The sequence below is a fragment of the Grammomys surdaster genome, unplaced genomic scaffold (genome assembly GCF_004785775.1).
Source record: "Grammomys surdaster isolate TR1022 unplaced genomic scaffold, NIH_TR_1.0 126176, whole genome shotgun sequence".
In the NCBI taxonomy this organism is placed as follows: Eukaryota; Metazoa; Chordata; class Mammalia; order Rodentia; family Muridae; genus Grammomys; species Grammomys surdaster.
This window is the reverse complement of record NW_021620983.1, coordinates 4,156,063-4,176,983: the sequence shown is the minus strand read 5'-3', so window position 1 is coordinate 4,176,983 and position 20,921 is coordinate 4,156,063. Positions and strand designations below refer to the sequence as shown.

Genomic DNA, 20,921 nt, shown 5'->3' with positions numbered 1-20,921 from the left:
CACACACACACACACACAGAGAGAGAGAGAGAGAGAGAGAGAGAGAGAGAGAGAGAGAGAGAGAGAGAGAGAGAGAGAAAAAAATGAATATGAATATCCAAAGTAATATATATGAATATCCAAAGTAATATCATGGTCCATGGATAAGAAGTACTGTCCATTCAAGAGAAGACATTTGCCAAATAAACATTATTTTACTTTATTTTCTACTAGGATAATAGACTGGCGAATCACATTAGATGACTAACATGTAACCATAGCTATGGTAGCATGTATGCCCCAGTGACGCCATCAGGAAATGAACATCAGTGGTGAACACCATTTGGAGCACACAGCAGAGTACAGACTCACATCGATCCAGCTGTACTCACCTGTCTTGTCTTCGCTGAGGTCTCAATAAATGGAATCCCGTAACTCCTCGCTAACTCCTGAGCCTGTTTTGTGTCTACTGTTCTAGAAGGCAAGTCACACTTATTCCCTACTAGAACCATAGGCACATCTTCAGAGTCCTTTACTCTTTTAATTTGTTCTCTGGGGAAGAAAAAAATTGAAGCAGAAGCGTAAGTCACACACAAATACTTCAAACTTTGCACTCAATTTCATCTTACAAAACTTTATTGAATGGTTTCTTCATATGAATCCTAGTTTCTATCCTACCAAATTTTCCTCACTTCTCTTATTTTCCCTCTAAGACAAAAATCTTACATATCTGTTCGTTCACATGCATATATAAAAATATGAAAAATACTAAAGTTTCAAACCAAAATGTTTAAAATTATCTTAGAAACATGACACATATATGTAAATATGTATGTATACAATTGAAAATATTTTCATCCAATGGATATGGTGCCTCATCCCTTCACTCCCAGCATTAGGGAGGCAGAGGTAGGAGGACCTCTGTGAATTCTAGGCCAGTCTGGTCTACATAGTGAGTTCCTGGCAAGCCAAAGGAACACAGTAAAACCCTATCTCAAGAAAAATGGGTTTGTTTTCACCCAAATGTGAATTAACAGCATCAACATAACTCTGACATTTCAGAGGACTCTTTGGGCAAATATTCTGAGAATCTTGCATGAGTGCTTAAAACTGGGGATAGAACAAAACTCTTCATATACTATTTTCTCCTATATGTACATGTCAATAATACAGTTTAATTGACAATTGACAATACAGTAAGAGAAGAATAAAACAAAAAATTATAATAATATATAATAAAAGATAGTCAAGCCGGGTGGTGGTGGCGCACGCCTTTAATCCCAGTACTTGGGAGGCAGAGGCAGGCGGATTTCTGAGTTCAAGGCCAGCCTGGTCTACAGAGTGAGTTCCAGGACAGCCAGGACTACACAGAGAAACCCTGTCCCAAAAAAACACCCCCCCCCAAAAAAAAAAGGTAGTGAAGACTTAGAAATCCTTTATTTTTTGAAATTTCCATTTCATATTTCATACTTAGGTGAGTGAAACATCAGACAATAAAACTATGGGTAAAGGGGACTCCTGAACTACTCAGGGACAAAGACAATCATTAAAGACTGATTTCAGTTTTAATTTCTAACCACATATATGTGTGTCTATGTATAGGTATATGCATGTGAATTCAGGTGCCATGGAGGCCAAAGTAATGAATTCCCAGGAGATATAGTTACGTGTGGTTAGGAGATGCCTGACATGGATACTGGGAATTAACTTTGGTCTTCTGGAAAAGCAACATAGTGAGTAATTACTGAGCCACTTCTCCAGCCCTGAAGACTGATTTTTTTTTTTTAAGAGAGCAACACTAAAGGGAATAAAATGTATATTCTGTTCAAAGTCCTTTTCATGTTTTGTTGACAATATAATGTGTAAATGAATTCTAAATTTGGGGAAAAATGTATTCCTTCACAATTTCTGTGAATATCCAAGATGCTAATTGGAAGGTTCATATCCCCAGGACGTCTATCAACAAAGTTCACCTGAATACCTCTACAGAAAAGTACTCTGCCAATCACTTCACCGTAAACCCAGGCAACTATTCTTAATGAAGATGCTACACTTAACTAGGCTAACAACAGTTAAACAGCACAGCCAGGAAGAGGGATAATTGCTTAATAAGCAGTGCAATGAATACTGTGAACCACCAAGGGCAGAATGTAAAATACATTCCATGTAATGATTAAGTAATCTTATGTATATTTCTCAGGCTCTTAAAATAAAAGCCAGTAACTGTTCTAATTCTTCAACCCCTTACAACCATCTAAACATATTTAAAAACAAAAAAACAAAACAAAAACCCACTTAGGGCCACTGCTTATCCAAACAATGAAATTCTGTAATAAAATATGATTATTGTTAAGACCATTCAAGTGGCACCATCTCCAACCTTCTTTCCATATTCCTGTTTCCAGTTGATACTTCTATGTATCTAACAAAGTAAAAACCTTACTCTTCTAGTACAGGGTAGGTAAGAGTACAAAGACCCAGATGTCAGACGGGCCTGGTCTCAGCCAGCACCCCTGTTATCTGTACACACAGGGACAAGTTATGCAACTGCTGTAACCTAAGAGATGCATTTGTAAAACAGGAATTATGCATACTTGACACAGATGTTTGCAAATTTAAACAGATCATGCAGGCATAACAATTAGCAAAGAATCAATAAATGTAAGCTATCATTATTTCACATGCCAACTTTCATATTCAACTTAAACCCACCTATAATGGTGAATATCTTCAAATGATTTAGTATTATTTATGGCAAATACACAAAGAAAGCCCTCCCCAGTTCTCATGTATTGGTCCCTCATTGCACTGTACTCCTCTTGACCTGCTGTGTCGAGAATATCCAAGAGACAGGTTTCTCCATCAATTACTACTTGTTTCCTGTAGGAATCCTGAGAAGGGAGAAATACAGTCTGGATTATTACAGTGCATCTTTTAAAAGGTGTATATAAACAACTCAGCAATAGAAGACCCCATTCAAAACAGACAAAGCACTTCAGATATTCTCCAAAGCAGACAAGTGGCCAATAAATACTTGAAGATATCATTAAGAGAACTGCAAATCAGAACCATCAGACACCATTTAGCACCCATTAGGATGGTTATTGGCAAACACCTTGGGAGGCAAAGGCAGACAAATCTCTGTGAGTTTAAGGCCAGCATGGTCTACATAGCAAATTCCAGGCCAGCCAAGTCTACACAGTGAGTGAGACCTTGTTCTTAATGCACTCCTGGCCAAAGAAACAAACAAACAACAACAACAACAAAAACCAGAAAACAACATATTTGAGTATTAGAAGGGATGTGGAAAAACTAATTGCTAGGCAGTGCTACTAGGAATGCTAAATGGTACAGCCACCACAGGAAAAACAGTTTGCCTTTGAAAGTGAATAGAGGATTACTGTATGGGTACAGCAATTCAATTCCTACACACACACACACACACACACACACACACACACAGAGAGAGAGAGAGAGAGAGAGAGAGAGAGAGAGAGAGAGAGAGAGAGAGAGAAATGAAAGCAGCCAAAACATAGAAACAACCTAAGTGCATACTGAATCACAAATGAATTATCAAAATGTAATTATGTAGATCAATAGAATATGGTTCAGTCATAAGGAGAAACAATATTCTGAAAACATGCTACAACATAGATGAATCTTGAATACATACACTAAGTAAGATCAATCAGACACCAAACATGTTATTATTTCATGTATAATCGACACCTAAGGAAAACTCAGAGAGACAAAACAACAGAAGTTCCCCTAGGGACTAAGGAAGAGACAGTTAGAACTGTTGTTTAATGGGTACTGAATTAAAAATTCAGAGCAAAAAGTTTCTAAATGCAAACAATGCTAATGGTCATATAACACTGTGGCTATAATAATCTCACTAAACTACCCACTTAAAACCAGTCCGGAGAGATAGCTCAGCCATTAGAGGTTAGGCTCACAACTAACCAAACCAAACCAAGCCAGTGGCAAACTTTGATTTACACACACACACACATACACACACACACACACACACACACACACACACACACACCTTATGTGAAGATTAAACCTTGTAATTATATAGATTAGATTAAAATGTATTTAAAATTAATACTAAAAAACCAGCTCTCACAACTCTCATTCAGGAAGACTTGGATGTCAGAAGCCTGGTGCCTTTACCAGCTGAGCCATCTCAGCAGCCCTAAGGGCTCATGTCTTGACAGGTAATTTCTACAGATCCAGCTCTTGCTTGTCTCTCTTGTGTACTGATGCTAAATATATATATTTGTTTAGCTTTTGCTTTTACTTTCTGAATTCATTTTCTTGATGCTGAGGATTAAACCCAGAGCCTCCCATTCGCTAAGCATATGGTCTACCACTGGGCTGTCATTATCGCCTCACACTTTGGTCTCCTCTACTTCCTAAACATCAGCATTACAGGTGTGGCCCGTACCTACCAACTGACAAAACCTTCAGACCCCATTTGATAGTGCACACATAAAATACCAGCTGTCTCTGCAGGTATTTTATAAGATGTTTCTGTAATGAACATTCACTCATTCAAACAAACCAAGATACTGGAAAAGCTGTCTCACTGTTCCCTTCCCGATGTATACGGACAGCAAAATTCTGAGCCACATGCAGTTGTCATAAAGTGTAACCCACAGCCTTCTTACAAAACAATGCCAATTGCAAACAATGGGTTTATGTTAAAAATTCAGTCACTGTGAAATTATTTAACTACAGTCTGTATCCTCAGAAGCATGTAGTCACTGTGCTACAAAAAACACAGGGCAACTTGACAGAAACCAAGGGTCAAAAGTGCTAACTAACAAAGTGTGATCTGGAAAAAAGCCACAGGACTAAAAATAAAGCAAAAGGCAAGCGGAACAAAAAGTGGTATTTAGGAATAAAGAGATGGCTCAGCAGGTAAAGGTACCTGTCACTAAATCTGCCAACCTGAGACTGGTCCCAAAATCCCACACAGTGGAAGGAGAGAATCAACACCCACAATTTGTTATTTAACCACTATATAACCTGAGTATGCACACTTGTGCACACACAAAAATAAATTAACTTAAAATGATACACTAAATATTTTGTTTCAATTTCATGTTTTTGACAAAAAGTAGGGGAAGAACAAAATGAAACTCTGTATCGATGTAGCATCTAAAACCCCAAGAGGTTTTAACAAAAAACTTAACACACTTCCCCACAGGCCAAGATCTATCCTGCCCACGGTTTTGTATCCTCCAAGAACTAGCTTTTACACACTGAATGATTCTGAAGCCAGCAACTCTGAGACCCCGAAGATGATGTGACAAAGACTCATGTAACCCTTACAGAAAAACCTGCCAATTCCTGTGGATAAGCCAGTAAAATAACTTCACAAATTTTAAGTATTCTGAAAACAAATGTATTTCCTTTATTAAAATAATCATATTATCAAAGTTCAACCAATATAAAATTAGATTCAACAAGGAAACTAGTAAATGATGGAACAAAGAAAAGCAGCAATATTTTACATTTTAAATTAGTTAATTAATTTTAATCAGAAATTAGAACAAAATAAAGTCACTTAAACTCACTGAGCACAATAAAATAACAAATAAAGCTATTCCATGAAGGGGAATTATCCCCAGAAAAAGTGACTTTTTTCAATCTGTGAGGTAGTATAAAACTTCTAAATAAAATTTACTCTGCTGGCAAGAAGGCACTACAGGTGAGATGAAATCATTTCTGGAGATGAAATGAGCCACACTCCCTTCAGAAAGCAAGTCGGTAGGTATTTACTTAAAGTAATGTAAATGTTCACAGCCTTTGACACAATGCCATTTATGATGATTTTAAGCAAGTAACAGTTTAGTTAAAAATGACAAGTTATACACTAATGAGGTATCTTAAAAGGCCTTATGAAAATTTACATAGGTATTCAATAATAACTCACAATTTTACACCATTTGTCTATTCTCAAAGTATACCATAAATCCAGGCACCCACCACCACCGCCACTACCTCATCAGTCACCCCTAGATCCCATGAAGACACTGCCTCAGACACTTAGTCCACAGCACTGTCTCGTCTCAGGCGGGCACTGGTGTACTTGGAAGTGGAGGACTGCTCTTAAATACTGGCCATGTCATCTGCTTGGCCTCTCCATTCTACGTCCCTCTAGCTTAAACACAAAGTCTGAAGAGCACTCCTCGCCAACATTTCCAACGCTTCCTTTGTGCCGTGTACTGTAACTGTGTACTTACTTACGCTCATGCCTGCCCATCCCCACCGGCTCTCAACTGGAAAGTAGCAGTGCTAAGTCTTAAATATTGCAGGAATCAGTAAACATCTGTCGAATGGATGCATCTATTCAATATAAATGCATGCAAATACAAAAAACCTAAATGTAACGTCAATTACAATTATGTCCATGTAAACACAACGAATTTAAAATTTTAACAAATTGTAACAACCTCTCCTAAATATTCTGTACTAAAGACACTATTCATCTGAGATAAAACCACATAAAACTATTGCTTTTATCTTTATTCATTTTATTTGTTTGCAAGAAGGCTTTTCTTTTAGACTAACAGCTCAGCTTTAAATATTCTTCAGTGTTTTAAGTGTCTTCTAAAGCTAAGTATAAGTTTAAGATAAATTTTTAAAAGACTTCATAAATTTTAATAAGGTAATAGTAATTTTTAATTACAAAACACTAACAAATTTAATATATAGTACTTTCATCCAAATCATATGTTGACACAATCAGAATAATATACACTATTTTAGAACATTTATGATATAGAAAACAATAAGACTGAAAAAGCTGAGGTTTTTCAAGTATCAAGGTTTTCAAGTATCTTAAATTTTAGACCATGAAGAATGATATCAATTGAGGTACAATTGCTAAGATATGACAAAAAGCCCAACTTTGAGGCAGACATCTGTAATCCCAGGGAGGGAGGAGACCAACCTGAGCTATTATACAGTGAGTTTAATACTACTAGCCTAGGCTACCTGAGAAAACTCAATATTTAAAAAAAAAAAAAAAAAGACAAAAAAGTTGGTACACAGGCTATGCATTACATCACTTTCCCAAACAACACTGAGAACACACCCATTCATTACTAACAAAAATTTTGTGTTTCTATTTTGAGAAAATGTTTCCATACGGTAAAAATGGTTGTGGTTTTACTTGAGGAATAGTATTACTTTTTGAATCCTCATACTTCTGCTATGCCTTGATTCCTTTGTATCTTTTTTGTTAACTTGTGTAACTTTTTAAAAAGTGTTTGCTTGCCTATATGTTTTAATGAACATAAACTTTATCTGTAGAACCATTAAAAGGAATTGAGGTCAGGGTGGGAGATCACTGAAGAGAAGAAAAACTCAATGACTAGAATACAGTCTGTGGTTTTCTAGTTCAACTCAATTATATTTAGTAAGCTCATTTTTTAGAATAATCAACTTGAGAAGACAGGCAACAGTGAACAGAAAACTTAAGGTAATGAAACTTTCACTGAAAGGACTCCTATTACTATTAATAGTACTTACAGCACCCGATGTGCACGGAGCCCTTACTTATATGCCAAACAGTGTGATAAGTACATTACAGGTACTATCTCATCCAATCTCTACCTTCAGGTTGTGCCTTTGTCTTTCTGTATGAACAGGGGTTCATAAATATCAGCTCATGTGTTATTTGGGGATTTACTTATGCAGTGGTTTGCTGTTTTATTAACACGTATTACAAGTACTTTTCACTGTTTAGTAACACCTATGGGGAAAAATTATGAAGTTTACTTTCTCTGTTAATGGTCTGGCACTTTATATTATTACCTTTTTAAAGATTTAAATCCATTAAATAATGATGTGTTCCATACCACTGTTCATAAAGATTGTACACTCAGTTCTCAAAGATAGCTAGAAACGCGCACAGCGGCTGGATATGACTAATAACAGAACTGAAGAGCCAAAGCTGGCGCTTGGGTGACATGTGTCTGTCATTCCAGAACACACTTGGGAGGCTGAGGCATGAGGATCAGGAGGTTGAGGTCTAGTGAATTCAGTGTAAGGCCAGCCTAAGGTACATGACACTCTTTTAAAAACCTCCAATTGCAGAGGAGGGGAGAATGTGAAGTACATAAACAGAGTTATAAATTCATTCCTCCCTACTCTGTTATACTCCAGGAATAGTTACTGAAACCCTAAAGGTCACACATTTTGTGCTAGGTATTACAGCTTCTTAATCTAAAACAGAAATGTTCTAAAGTCCAAATTTTTGGATTAGGGATGTTCAACCAGTAAAATTTGCACAAACATTCCAAAATCCTAGGAACTGAAATTTGAAAAATGTTCGGTTCCAAACATTTCATGTAAGATATTCAATCTGTATATAGTTTCAAAAAGTCACCAAAAATTGTTTTATCTTTCTTTTTTCTTTTTCTTTCATTTTTCCCTGAAACAGGTAGTCTTGGAAGTTGCTGAGTATAATAAGCTGTCTAGAACTCAGAGAGATGGACTACCTCTGCTTCCAAGTGTTGGGATTAAAGGCATGCACTACCATGCCTGCTTGGTGGGTTTGTTTTTCTAAGACACAGTACCACTACATAGCCCAGACTATTCTCAAATTCAAAATCCTCCTGCCTAAGTCCTCCAAGTGATAGAACTACAGGTGTGTACCACGACAACCACCTCAATCTGTATATGGAGGCAGCAGATCCAGAGGAAAAGAGATGTATGTAAGCAATTAAGTAAACAGAAATCAATGTTAATACTGAGCAGGACAAAGTGGGGTGGTACTATAGACGAGATCAACTCTGCCTCTATGACTTCAAGATGGGGAAAGGAGGTCACTCAAGACAGGAGAAATATCACACTGAGTACTACAGATTCAAAGAGTTCAGTTCATCTTAGCTTAGTGAAGATAAAGGTAAACAGCAGGGAGCAACAATCAAGCAAATATCATCTTCCAAGAGTCTTAAACACTGCACTTAAGGAACTGCACTTTATACTGTCCAGGCACCTCTGAAATGTTTTTAGGTAGGAAGGGGCACTTAGACCAACCTAACTGAAAGCATTGTAACAAATTGTGGAAAGGAAGAACTATTTTTTGCCCTTCCAGATACTGCTTCAGCTCACCACACATACTCAGAGGTACCAGCAATAGTTGCAGGTGAAGACTGAATTTTTAATTCCAATAGCCCCCAAATCATTGCTGCGATCCCTGACTATCAGGGGCAGTAGCTACTTCTTGATGTTATATTGTATTATTTTCAGTGTTGTCTTTTCAGTCTTCTCATGTCTAACTAACTAATTCTCCATATGAAGTTCTCAGTGTGGAAATATCTAGTTCATTGCTGACTTCAGTAACTGTCAAAACCAAAAGGGAGAGAAGGAGGAACTGAGGGGATACAGAAGTCTTACAGAGACAAAGGATGCTACTAAGGTGGCAAAAGCAGAAGGGATGGAGACCACTCAGCTGGTCTAGCTGGCACAGCTGCCCTCATAGCCAACAGCAGGAATGTAGAAAAGGCACAGCTGCTATGAACAGTGACTTGGCTGCTCCTCAAAAAGTTAAACCTGGCCAATCTCAAAGGAACTGAAGGAGATAGTCACACAAAAACTATGTACATAAATGCACAACAAAATTATTATTCAAAAGAGTCCTAAAGAAGAACCCAAATGTCACTAACTGATGAATGGATGCACAAAATATGGAATGTCTACAAGAGAGAACTATCTTCCCATAAAAAGGAATGAAGTGCTAATATTGTGACAAGGACAAACCCTGGAAACATATGTAAAAATCAAACACTAGGCCAAGCAGCAGTGGCACACACCTTTAATCCCAGCACTTGGAAGGCAGAATTTGAGACCAGCATGGTCTACAAAGCAAGTTTCAAGACAGTCAGAGCTATAAAGAGAAACCCTGTCATGAGACTAGATAAATAAATATCAGACACAAAAGCTACACTGGATGATATATGATCCCCTTAAATGACATATCAAGAATATGCACATGCAAGCAGACAGCAGGTAGTGGCGCCAGGGGCTAAAAGGAGAAAGGTTTGGGGAGTGACCACTAACGGGTATGGAGCGCCTTTCTGGTGTGATGAAACTATCCTGGAACTAGATAGCAGTGGTGGTTGTAACCTTAAGAAAGAACTAGCCATCACTGGCTGCATACTTTAAAATGTTATTTTGTTCTATGCAATTTTCAGCTCAATGTTTTAAAGACAAAGAGGAATGAAGTGTAGAGAACATTAAGTGTAATTTTAATTCCCAACCTAAAAACAACCTGATGTGCAGGTCTCGGTGCTCAGAACAGAAATCTAAGCCAGAGGCAGGCCTGGAGTCTTTAGTTCCTGACGCCTGTAGAACTTTCCTTCCTCGTGGTATGGACTCATCAAACTACTGCAGCTCCCGTCTACTCCAAGCCACTGTTCTCTCAGTGACAAAAATGGATATAATCTTACATGGGAAAAATATGCAGATGAGGATTAAAACAACAAAACCCTTCACAAATGAGAAGAGTTAAACAGGTTCATGTAATTCTTCTGTACGGTCCACCCAGCATCTACTACTGACCAAGGATGGGGTCCAGAGCACCGGCTGCCAGTGACGCCCAGAAGCACGCCTCACCCTCACAGTCACTAGACGTCTGTACTTACAACGGCCTCTGCAGGTCTAGTTACTAGTTACCATGTCAAACACAACAGGGCTGGACAAGTCCCAGGAAAATCAAGCTAAAGCTGACAGTTCAAGATTTCTATTTTGATTGGTGAACAAAGATTAAAGATCTTGTTCTCATAAAATATAAGATTAGAGAAAATAAAATATGCACTACTCCTTAAGAGATAAAACTATCATAGTTTAAAAAATCTGAATAAACTCAAATATTATCAGAATTTTGAAAACAAGGATACTAAAAGGACAAGCAAGCAAATTCAGGGTGTACTGCAGCTTTTCGCCCCTCACCCCACAAGCTCAGCCCAGCCCGTGTTCACAGAGGAAATGTGTCCTGTGCTCTCCCACACTGCCTCCTTTTCTCTTACATAGTAATTACACGTAAGACTCCTGTGTAAACTGATAAGATTTATAAACTGATAAAAATCACAGGTTACATCTACAGGTTAAAAATACACAAAACAGCCTTGAGTTTTCATTGTTATTTATTACAAAAGCAAGTAAGTTACCAGTAGAGGGCGCTCAAAAAAGGGAGAAGACTGGCCACAGCTTTAGAGGAAAGTTTTCTTCAAACAAAACTGCTTTTAAAATAAGACTATTTTCAAGTCAAAAAGTTTTAATTCAACTTTAGGGTATGATAACATAATGCACAGTAACCTAACTTTACAAAAAGTGAACTTTAAATCTATGTCATACTTGAAAATCAAAATAAAAGTTATCACTGGGACATAAATTTGATAATCTGAGCAATGTTTAAAACTGTATGTAACACAAAAGGCTTTAACTCAGAACTGCGGATATTCTGGGCTAGTTCTTTCTTTACTATTTCCAGTTGAGTTGTGTGAGGACTTCATATGAGAATGTAATAACCATGTCCCACTAACAAGTTAACTGCAAAACTAGTGCACTTCATAAAATATAAAAAATGTCAGAAGTCAAGGTGATTGACATACAAACTATCTCCAATACTAACATGTTCTATGGTCGTTTTCTATTATGTATCTGCCATCAAGCAGTCATTAGTAAATTCAACTTACAGTATACTGATGCCGTCTAGAAGATTATTAAATATTTTCTTAGCTTGAAAAACAGCTACTTTTTCTCTTACCATAGTGGAAATATCACTTGTTTCACAAAGTTTAAATTCAGTCTTTCCACTAGCTAGCTAAATATCTTTAGGCAAGTTAGAACATCTCACAAGTTTATAGATAAAAATCAAAGAAGCAATGACTGCTCTCTTTCACCTCCTAGGATAATATTTCACAAATTGTAAATCACTGAAAAAAATGTGATGGTATTATCATTTAAATCTTAAAAAAGTTTCTTGCCATTTTTTTAATGTAAGAAATTAATGGAATCCCAAAGTACAAGCACTTTCCCAATGGGCGTTATACCCCTAGCCCTTTCTTTATTTTTTGCTTTAAGATAGGGTGTCACTAAGTTGTGTAGACTGTCCTTGCACCTGCTCTGTAACCCAGGCAGGTCTTAAACTGGAAATCTTTTGCCTCCTAGTATCAAGTAGTACCTGCCCCCAGACCCGGCTCCACGCTCTCATTTTCTCTCTGACATTTTTCATTAATTGAAACTTTTTGTACTTGTAGGAAGTTGGCATTTTTAGTCAATCAAATCTTTCTCGCTCTTTTGCCTTCTTATAGGTGAACCACACCAAGAAAGGACCATGTCAGTTTCCTCAGACTTCCCACAGATTGTGAGATAAGATATAGACTTTTCTCCAGCTGCTAAACTACCCGGGGCAATGTCAGGGTCAAAGTTCAGAGGTTATCCGTGCTTCCCAGAGTCACGTCGTCTGGTCTGGCAGAAATCCTCATCAGGGTCAGAAATGTAAATGTGAACTTCTCTACCGTCCTTATCATCACGCACTTCGAGGTCTCTATTATATACTACATCTTAGCAAGTGTGAGCAGACGGCGCCCTCTGCTCTGTCTCACCATGCTCCCACAGTTCTGACTTCAGGCTGTACACATTCAGGATGCTTTCTGACCCAACAGGAGAAAGCACAATGGAACCCCTCAGATTTTCAAGGAAAATGGAGGTTACTTCTGCTGAAAGCATCTTCCAAATCCCAGGAAAACTTCCACATTTCACATGCATTCTATTAAAACTTCCTTTTACATGAGATTTAAATGGTAGAACATGTCAAGTAATCTTGCTTTTAGAATACCAGTCAAAATGGATGAACTTTTTGATCTTTCTTGAAGAAAAAAGCAGAACTACATTACAGCACCTAACTGACCTGTCAAAAATAAATGTACGAAGAACAGTGCACAGAAACTCTACTTCACCAATGTAACTTTTTAAACTTGGAAAGCAAATAAAAGTCATTTTTATATTTAAGTATTATCTTTTTGGAGGGTGGTATACTACTACTAAAATTATTTGACATTTCCTAACAATTGTTTAATCAACCTTCAATGTTCTAAGTTATAAACCATCTTCCCAAGCTCCCCAATGCCCTCAAAACCCAACACAGCACAATGTTTCTTCAAGACATAACAGAGACCCATAACAGGGCACTGTGACCTATTTGAGATTTCATAGCTATGGATTCTGAAGCACTATAAAATTCTTCACAAGTCTTTGTCTTCTTTTTAAATTGGTACATGAAGTAAGGATGTAGACTGGTGAGTAGAGGATTGCCTAGCAAGCCAGAGGACTTAGGTTCGACTCTCCAGCACAGCCTGGAATGAACATGGAGGCACACAGGCCTGTAATGGAACCCTGTCCCTCAAGAGTGGAAGATCAGGATTGCATGCTGGCCTCGGCTCCCTGAAGACTTGCCTTGGGGTACATTAGAACAAAGAAAAAAGCTGAAGACCAGGATATCCTCACACTGCAGTAAAGATGCCTGAGAAATAATCCAACAATAAGGCTATTTCAAAGGCAAAGTAACAGTTATTACACACTTCACTAATATTAAATTTAATATATTTAGACTACATATAAATATGTGAACAATTACCTTGTGAAACATGAGGTTAACAAGTACAGTATAGCCCTTCCTGCTTGTCTTGGAGGTTAAATAAACTCTTCTTTGGTCTGGAAAACTTGAACCTACTGACAGCAATAGGATCTGCTACCTGATTTTTAAGATCTCTTCCAGGTATTATTCAATTATTTAGCAATTGGTCTTTAATTGGTTAAGATTCTATGAAATGAAAAAAAAATGTCTGAAAATAATCCCGAAGGTGTTGCTCATCAAACTGTATTAAGCTTAAACCTCAGCTATCAAGTGACTCTATTATTCCAGCATAATAAAACTCTCTCCTCATAGCATCAACAGTCCAAGAAATCCACAACAATAAAATGTTTTCAAAAGAATAACTTTCGCTGTACTTGGTGGTGCACATCTTTAATCTCAGCATTTGGGCAGCAGAGGCAGGTAGATGGATCTCTGTGACTTTAGAGCTAGTCTAGTCTACATAATGAGTTCTAGGACAGCCAAGGCTACATAGTAAGACTCTGTCTAAAAGACACCAAACAACAACACAAAAAACAAACCCATAAAATAACAATAACACAAGCTTTCGAGGAACAGATCAAATGCAAAGCTGTATTCTTAACTCTTACAAAATCATGAAATGTATTTATCAGAATGCAAATACAAAGCACAGTTAGCATCTTGGACCTTATTCTCTGTGCTGTGCTCACAAGAGAAGTGGAGTTCCTCGCACCTATGGCTCCCTAACACTCAGTTTAAAGCCCTGGAACTGAAGGACATCATATATAACTGAAATAACTTTCAATATAACGTCCTAATAAATATAAAAATGATAAGAGATATCTTTTTCAAACAAAGGATGACTGCCATCCTTTACAAATTGTATGCAGAATATAAAGCAATGTTTACCTCTATCGTAGGATCATATTCATCCACAAAGTGATTCTGAATTAGCTGTATCGTCAAGGCACTCTTGCCCACGCCACCAGCTCCAACTACCACAAGTTTATACTCAGTCATTTTCAGCAGGCCTTATAATAAAAATAATAAAATATAGCTAAATTAGAACATGTCTCACACAAGATTATCAAATACTTTATCAATATTTTAACACTCACCTTTGTAGTATGTAAAACTCTATTGTATTCTGAATCCAGTGACCGCAGATGTACATAGAGTAACCTGTACATCACTTATAACTTCCCTTATTAATAAAGATCTTAACAGCCAGATGACTGTTTTGTAGCAGCTAATGGCTCTCAAAGGAATATATCAGGACTTTACTCAGCACAAGTATCCTGCTCAGTACTCTATACCCAGGGGACACACCCATAGGAGCTTGTTGACAGCTATCCCAACACCTACCCTTGGAGTATTCTTTGTTGACTACATATTAAAAGTTAGAAGTTAGGTAGCCCAATAGCATCTTTGTTGGAGTCAACAGTTGCAGAAAACTGTTTTAAAGCCATCAAGGCAGTTCTGCAGTGATAGGCAACAAAATAGGAAGCCAAAACTGGTGTCAAAACTGAATTGTTGTGGGGAAAGAAAATTTAGCCAACGAAGCAAATAAAGATAATATCTGATGACATTTTAATCTACAAACTATCTGTAGGGAATGAGATTAATAAGATCAGATCAATTATAACATATAATCCTTTGAGTACTAAAAACAATACCTCCGTATAAAAAAATAAAATTGAATGAAATTCAGAGATAAAGACTATTTTTGGCAAGAAAAAAAAATGTGAAGGATGTAAAGCGTTTCCCAGTAACCCCTGTGACTTTTTGCCTTGCTTATAATACACTTCACTAAGTGTTGGCAATTTATACAATTAAAAGCCCCAAATAGAACACTTACTTTCTAGTCTGCTATTTCAAACATTTTTGAAATAAAATTAATATATTCACTTTATCTCCTTTCCCTTGTGTAACATTTATTATTACAAATAAAGAGACATATGGATGCAAAAGAACACCACTAAAGTCACAATTTATTATAGAATAAGTAGTTCCAGGTCAATGTAAGTATGTATAGTATAAACAAACACAAAATACATTCTACTTATTGATGACCAAGAATCGTTCACACAGGCATCAAGAGGGAAAAAAAAATGCAGCTTGTTTTTCCAAAGCACTGTCCTCCTCACCCTGTGCCTGAAGCCCTCAGTAACAGCACTACAAGGTCAGAAACCATTGTTATCAGACCTTCATCCAACTCCTGCCCTACTTTGCCCCTCCTACCCTTCCTTGCTGCTTGTCTGGGGCCATCCTGTGAGCCATTACTAACCTAACTCACCTGTTTGCCTTCAAGTTTATAACAAATGTAGACCACGGCAAATGGGATAGACGAAAAGAATCACATGGAAATATGACCTTCGCCCCTCCCTCCTGCAAACAGTGTGGCTAGCTTACAAGAGCAATTTTGGGTCCCTAAAACTTTGTGTGGTAGGGAACAGGATTAGGAGGTTAGAACTATTTTTACAGCAATTGTTTTTTTAGCATTCTTACTATTACAACGACAGTTGGTCTCTAGGCCCTATAATCACAATAAAGAGAATGCAGATGCAGATATGAGATGAAGATATGAAAGGATACAGTTAACTCCTATGATGAAACAATTAAACAGATTGCTAATGTGTAAACAAAGCCACTCTAATTCTTTGTTCTAGAAAAGTTTATTTTTCCACTAAAAATGCATTCCTGTTACCAACAGGCATTTTATTTCTAGTTCTAAATAAACTGAAAAAAAAAGTTACTTCTAATATAGTAAATATTGGCATGTCAAATCTAAAGGATTTTTGAGACCCTCAATAATTTGTTTACAGGTGTAAAGGGGTCCTACAGCTTAAAATGTTGGCTAATTTAGGGTATACTGTGGACAGTTATTGAATCATCTACACAGTAGCTTTTGCTGAAAATAAAAATTCTTGAGTCAGGTTTTAAAACCTAGTAATATTTAAATCCACTAGGAAAAAAAAAAAAGAAGAAGAAGTCTTACTCAAGGAAAACCTTAAGCCAGAAAGGGTGCGCCCCCCATCCCAGTTACAAAAGGTGGTAAAGGGGTTAGATTCTAACAAAAGTGTAAAATTAAATTACTATCCGCCATCTCTTAAAGCCAAAGATGCTTGTGAATAGCTACAGTTTCAAATTAAATATATTGATACCTAGCATATCTGATGTCTATTGTCTATCACATGAGGGGGTCAACAATCTTGTCGGTCCCCTGGCGGAAGAGTGACACCAGTCACCTGGTGGCAATTCCGAAGTGATTATTATGAGCAGACTTCTTCAACATTCCTTTTCAGATGATTTTTTTTTTCCACGACAAACACAGCATGCCATTCTACTTTTAAGTCCTTGCCCAGAGGATAACCAAGCTTTAACAAGGCTGGCTCAGGACTTGGGCTGGCTGCTACACGGGCCTGAGAGGATTTCAGTGGTCCGCCCCGAATGCTACAATGAACTCTGGAGTCTGGAAGGGGCAAGGGACAAACCGCAGGACCGAGGGGAGAGGAGGGCAGGGAGAGGATTCAAACTTGACGCTGTGAGCCGAGCTGCCAGCGCTCCATCCGGGAGAGCCCCCTGCCTCGGCTCTCGCCGTCCGTCCCCTTGTGTTTTCACGACACAAAGCCACTCGGACTTGCCGCATTAACTTTTCTGCTTCCGTGCGGGTCGCTCGCGGGCTTTCCGCGCAGGGCGTGGGCCACCTGTTCTGCCAGCACCATCCCTACCTCCACCTCCTCCTTTGTGGCCGCGGCAATGTCACAGCCCTTACGGGCGTGGGGGAGGGGAGCGGTCGCGAACTCCGCCGCGGACGCCTTTCCTTCCCCCCACCCGACCCCCCGAGAACCACGACGCCCTCTGGCCACCGGGTCCGAGCACCTCCGGCCCCGACCTCCCCGGGGACCCGCAGCCCGGTCGGCCGGGGGAAGCGGCGTCCCCGCACAGCCCGCGCGCCGGACAAGTTGAGCCGGGCGCGGGGCACCGAGCGCGGATGCCGGGTGCAGCCGAGGCCGGGCGCGGAGGCCGGGCGAGCGCGGAGGGCCGGCCGCGGCCGGGAGGAGGAAGGAAAGCTGCCCCGTCCGGGAAACGGCGGCGGCCGGATCTCGGCGCCCCGCGCCCGCCGCCCCGAGCCGGCTTCATTCAGCGCCGCGGCCCCGCCCGGCCGCGCCGAGCTCCGCACCGGGCAGCGGCCCAGGAGCGCCGCCCGCGCCCTACCTCTCTCTCCGCGCCGCGGAGCCGCCGCGCCTCAGGCTCCCGCCGCCGCCTTCAGGCCCGCGCCGCGCTCGCTCCGGGTCCGAAATGGCGCGGGAGCGGGACTCCGGGCCGAGCCGCCGCCACCACCGCCTCCCCCTGCCGTCTCAGCCGCCGCCACAGCGCTGCCGCCTCAGCCGCCGCGGCCGCCGCCTGCCGAATCGAGCCCGGAGCGCGCGATGGGCCCGGCGGGCGGGCGGGAGGCCGCAGAGCAAGCCCGATCGATGCGCTCGGCGCTCCGCGCTACCTCGGCCGCGCGCGCAGGAGGGAGCGGCCGCAGCGCTGGGAGCCGAGGAGAGCGAGGGCGGGAAGCGGCGGCCAGGACGGGCCTGGGCGGGGGCGCGCGAGGGTGGTGCCGAAGAGGGCGGCGGCCCACGCGGACCCCCGACCCGGGGCTCGCGCTTCCGATCGCCCCGCCTCACCGCTCGCACGCGGCCGCCCGCCCCGCCGCTCGTCAGGGCGCCGCCGGGGGCGGACCCCAGCCGCTGCCCCGGCGGTCCCTTTGCCGGACTGTCTGCAGACTGCAGCCTCCCAACCCGGACCTCCTCTTTTTGTTTTGAGACGGGGGCTCTCCGTGTAGACCGGGCTGGCCTTCTGCCCGGATACCACAAGCAGAGCCGGTTTGTAGGAAGTGCCCTTGCTCCACAGGACAGATCTGAGGACACCTCTCGGGACGCGAGGTAGCAGACGTTCATTACTCAGTTACCACCGCAGAGTTAAACAGGGAGGCGGATAAACGTGCATTCCTATAGACTGCGCTGACACCCCTGCTAGAATATTCCATCAATTGAAGCCTGGAGAGCCAGGGCCCCCGCCCAAAAGACTGCCCACCCACCCACCCACCACTGTCTGTCCTCACCCCCACATCATCAGCCACCCGTGAAACTGTTACACTAGCTCTCTGAAGTGATGTCACTCTTTGTACACCCTTACCTCTCCCTCCCAGCACCAGGTGGGAGGCCCAGGAAACTGGAGGAAGACAGGGAAAGAAAGAACGTGCCTACTCTGCGTCGAGTAACTGCTAAATGTTTTTGCACATACCGTATTTAATTATCACGACGCCCCCGCGAGTTAGAAATCATCTCCACTATTGTACAGATGAAGGAAGAAATTTACGGGAAAGGAAGACATGGAGTCCACATTCACACTGCTAAGCTGAAGGCTCCTAACTCAGAGTATCTGGGTCTGCCTTGAGCTCCCCCGTGGCTCACATTCCGAGTAACATATAAGCAAAATTCTAAAATTCTGTGCTGCCTTTCACTACTTGCTGCCTTACCTTCTGCCTTTTCTCAGATTCGACCTTCGTTTTTCCTGTATTCACCTTGACTCCTGGCGGGGAAGTTAGCTTCTTCCTCTGGGACTGTCCTCAAAAATTGGCTCCTAAACTACCAATGCCCAGAGCCTCCTACCTCATAGGCTTCAAGCCTTGTTTAAATGTCTTACTTCTTAAATCAAAGCTTCCTTAAAGAGCGTCTTTGGTACTGCAGTCTGCCCTCAGTCCCTGAACACTACTCTTAGTTTTCTCCAGGACACTCACCACCATTTAATGTCTTAGTATTTCATTTTAATTTTCTTTGGTTGTTGGTTTGTTTTGAGAGAGTCTCCATGTAAAGCCAAGTTGACCTCAAACTCATAGAGCTCCTCCTGCCTCTGCCTCCTGACTACTGGGATGGAAGGCTTATGGTACTATGCCTGGATCTCTTGATTTTCTTAACTCTTCTTGTATTCTCCCCCAACAAAGAATAAACTCTGTGAGAGCGAGGATTCTGGCTTGTTTTGTTGACTGCTAAAGCTCTCGTGCCTATAACAGTCCTGACACAAGTAAGACATTCAGAGAAGACATAAAACGCTGAATGAACAATCCAGGTATCCTCTCTATGAACCCGGGACTAAATCCTTACTTAGAGTTCTTTAAGCCCGTCAGTGTCTGCCTTTAGCATCTTATGCAATCGGCTTTTACACTCAGTAAGGTCACCGTCTGATGAACCTCGTGCTAGAAAACTATCTGCTGCATAACAAGCTCTTTGAATTTGTTAAATTAATGTGTGCTTATTTGAACGTTGTTTTGTAGTCACAGATTATTCTGTGCTGCTTTAAGTTTGATGAGCTTCTCTCTCTCTCTCTCTCTCTCTCTCTCTCTCTCTCACACACACACACACACACACACAGCTGCTAACGCAGTGTCCTCTGCAGTTGGTCCTCTGCTAACCATAAAGGGACTGCAGTGCTCTTTGGAGCACTTCAATGCTGATTATAAAAATTCCGGCGGCAGCAGCAGAAATCTAATCCATCCACAGGGTCTCAGTTACCATCTTGGCTCATAGTTCCCAAAATGAGTTCTAGTTTCTTCCTGTGACTTCGAGAAAACACTCACCAAAACCAACTTAAGAGGAAAGAGGCTTATTTGGCTTATACTTCCAGGTCACAGGCCATCACTGAGGGTTGTCACAGCTGGAACTCAGGCAGGAGCTTGAAGCAGAAACCATGGAGAAACACTGCTTGCTGGTACACTCTCAGGCTCACACTTAGCTAGGTAGAGCCTAGGGATGAGTCGCCCACGGTGGGCTGGATCCTCCTTTGTCAATCAACAATCAAGGAAATCCCCACCTCCCCCAACCGCAGACATGCCAACTTCTAGTCTGTTCTGGGTAATCCCTCAGTGTAGGCTTGCCTCTCAGACAACTCTAGGCTGTTCCATATTGGCAATTAAAGCTAAGTAGGACAGTTCCTTCTGTTGGTCCTGCGAACCCTGCTTTCCAGCCTCACCTCACACAGGATGCCTCCTTTCATTCCCACAGCAATTCTTACATAAGCTGTGCCAGGCCTTTCCACCATCCACGTCCTGGCACTCTCTCAGGAACAGCCACCTCCCCCCAGGATCTTCCCTTTGTTTTCTTAACACTACAGGGTTCAAGACGGGGGGGGGGGGGTGTTGAGTTTACAATGGCTCCAGAATCATCTGCCATGCTTGCATAATTCAAATTCCTAGCCCCTCTCCCCCATCCAAGTATGCCATACAGTTGGTGTGAGATAGATCAGAAATCTT

At 41.1% G+C, this 20,921-nt stretch overlaps 1 protein-coding gene across 3 annotated transcripts in view; it reads right to left on the bottom strand.

The window, feature by feature from the left end:
* Positions 1-17,870, bottom strand: part of Kras (KRAS proto-oncogene, GTPase) — a 30,139-nt gene extending 12,269 nt beyond the window's left edge. For 2 of the 3 annotated variants that reach the window (XM_028757524.1, XM_028757522.1), the window contains exons 1-4: positions 17,840-17,870; positions 14,531-14,652; positions 2,692-2,870; positions 372-531 (exon numbers count right to left, since the gene is read on the bottom strand). In XM_028757524.1, the coding sequence (XP_028613357.1) occupies positions 372-531; positions 2,692-2,870; positions 14,531-14,641 (450 nt within the window). In that variant the 5' untranslated portion in view covers positions 14,642-14,652; positions 17,840-17,870. The remainder of the gene's footprint in view (positions 1-371; positions 532-2,691; positions 2,871-14,530; positions 14,653-17,839) is intronic. The other variant, XM_028757523.1, reaches the window with a different exon arrangement.
* Positions 17,871-20,921: the final 3,051 nt, after the last annotated feature.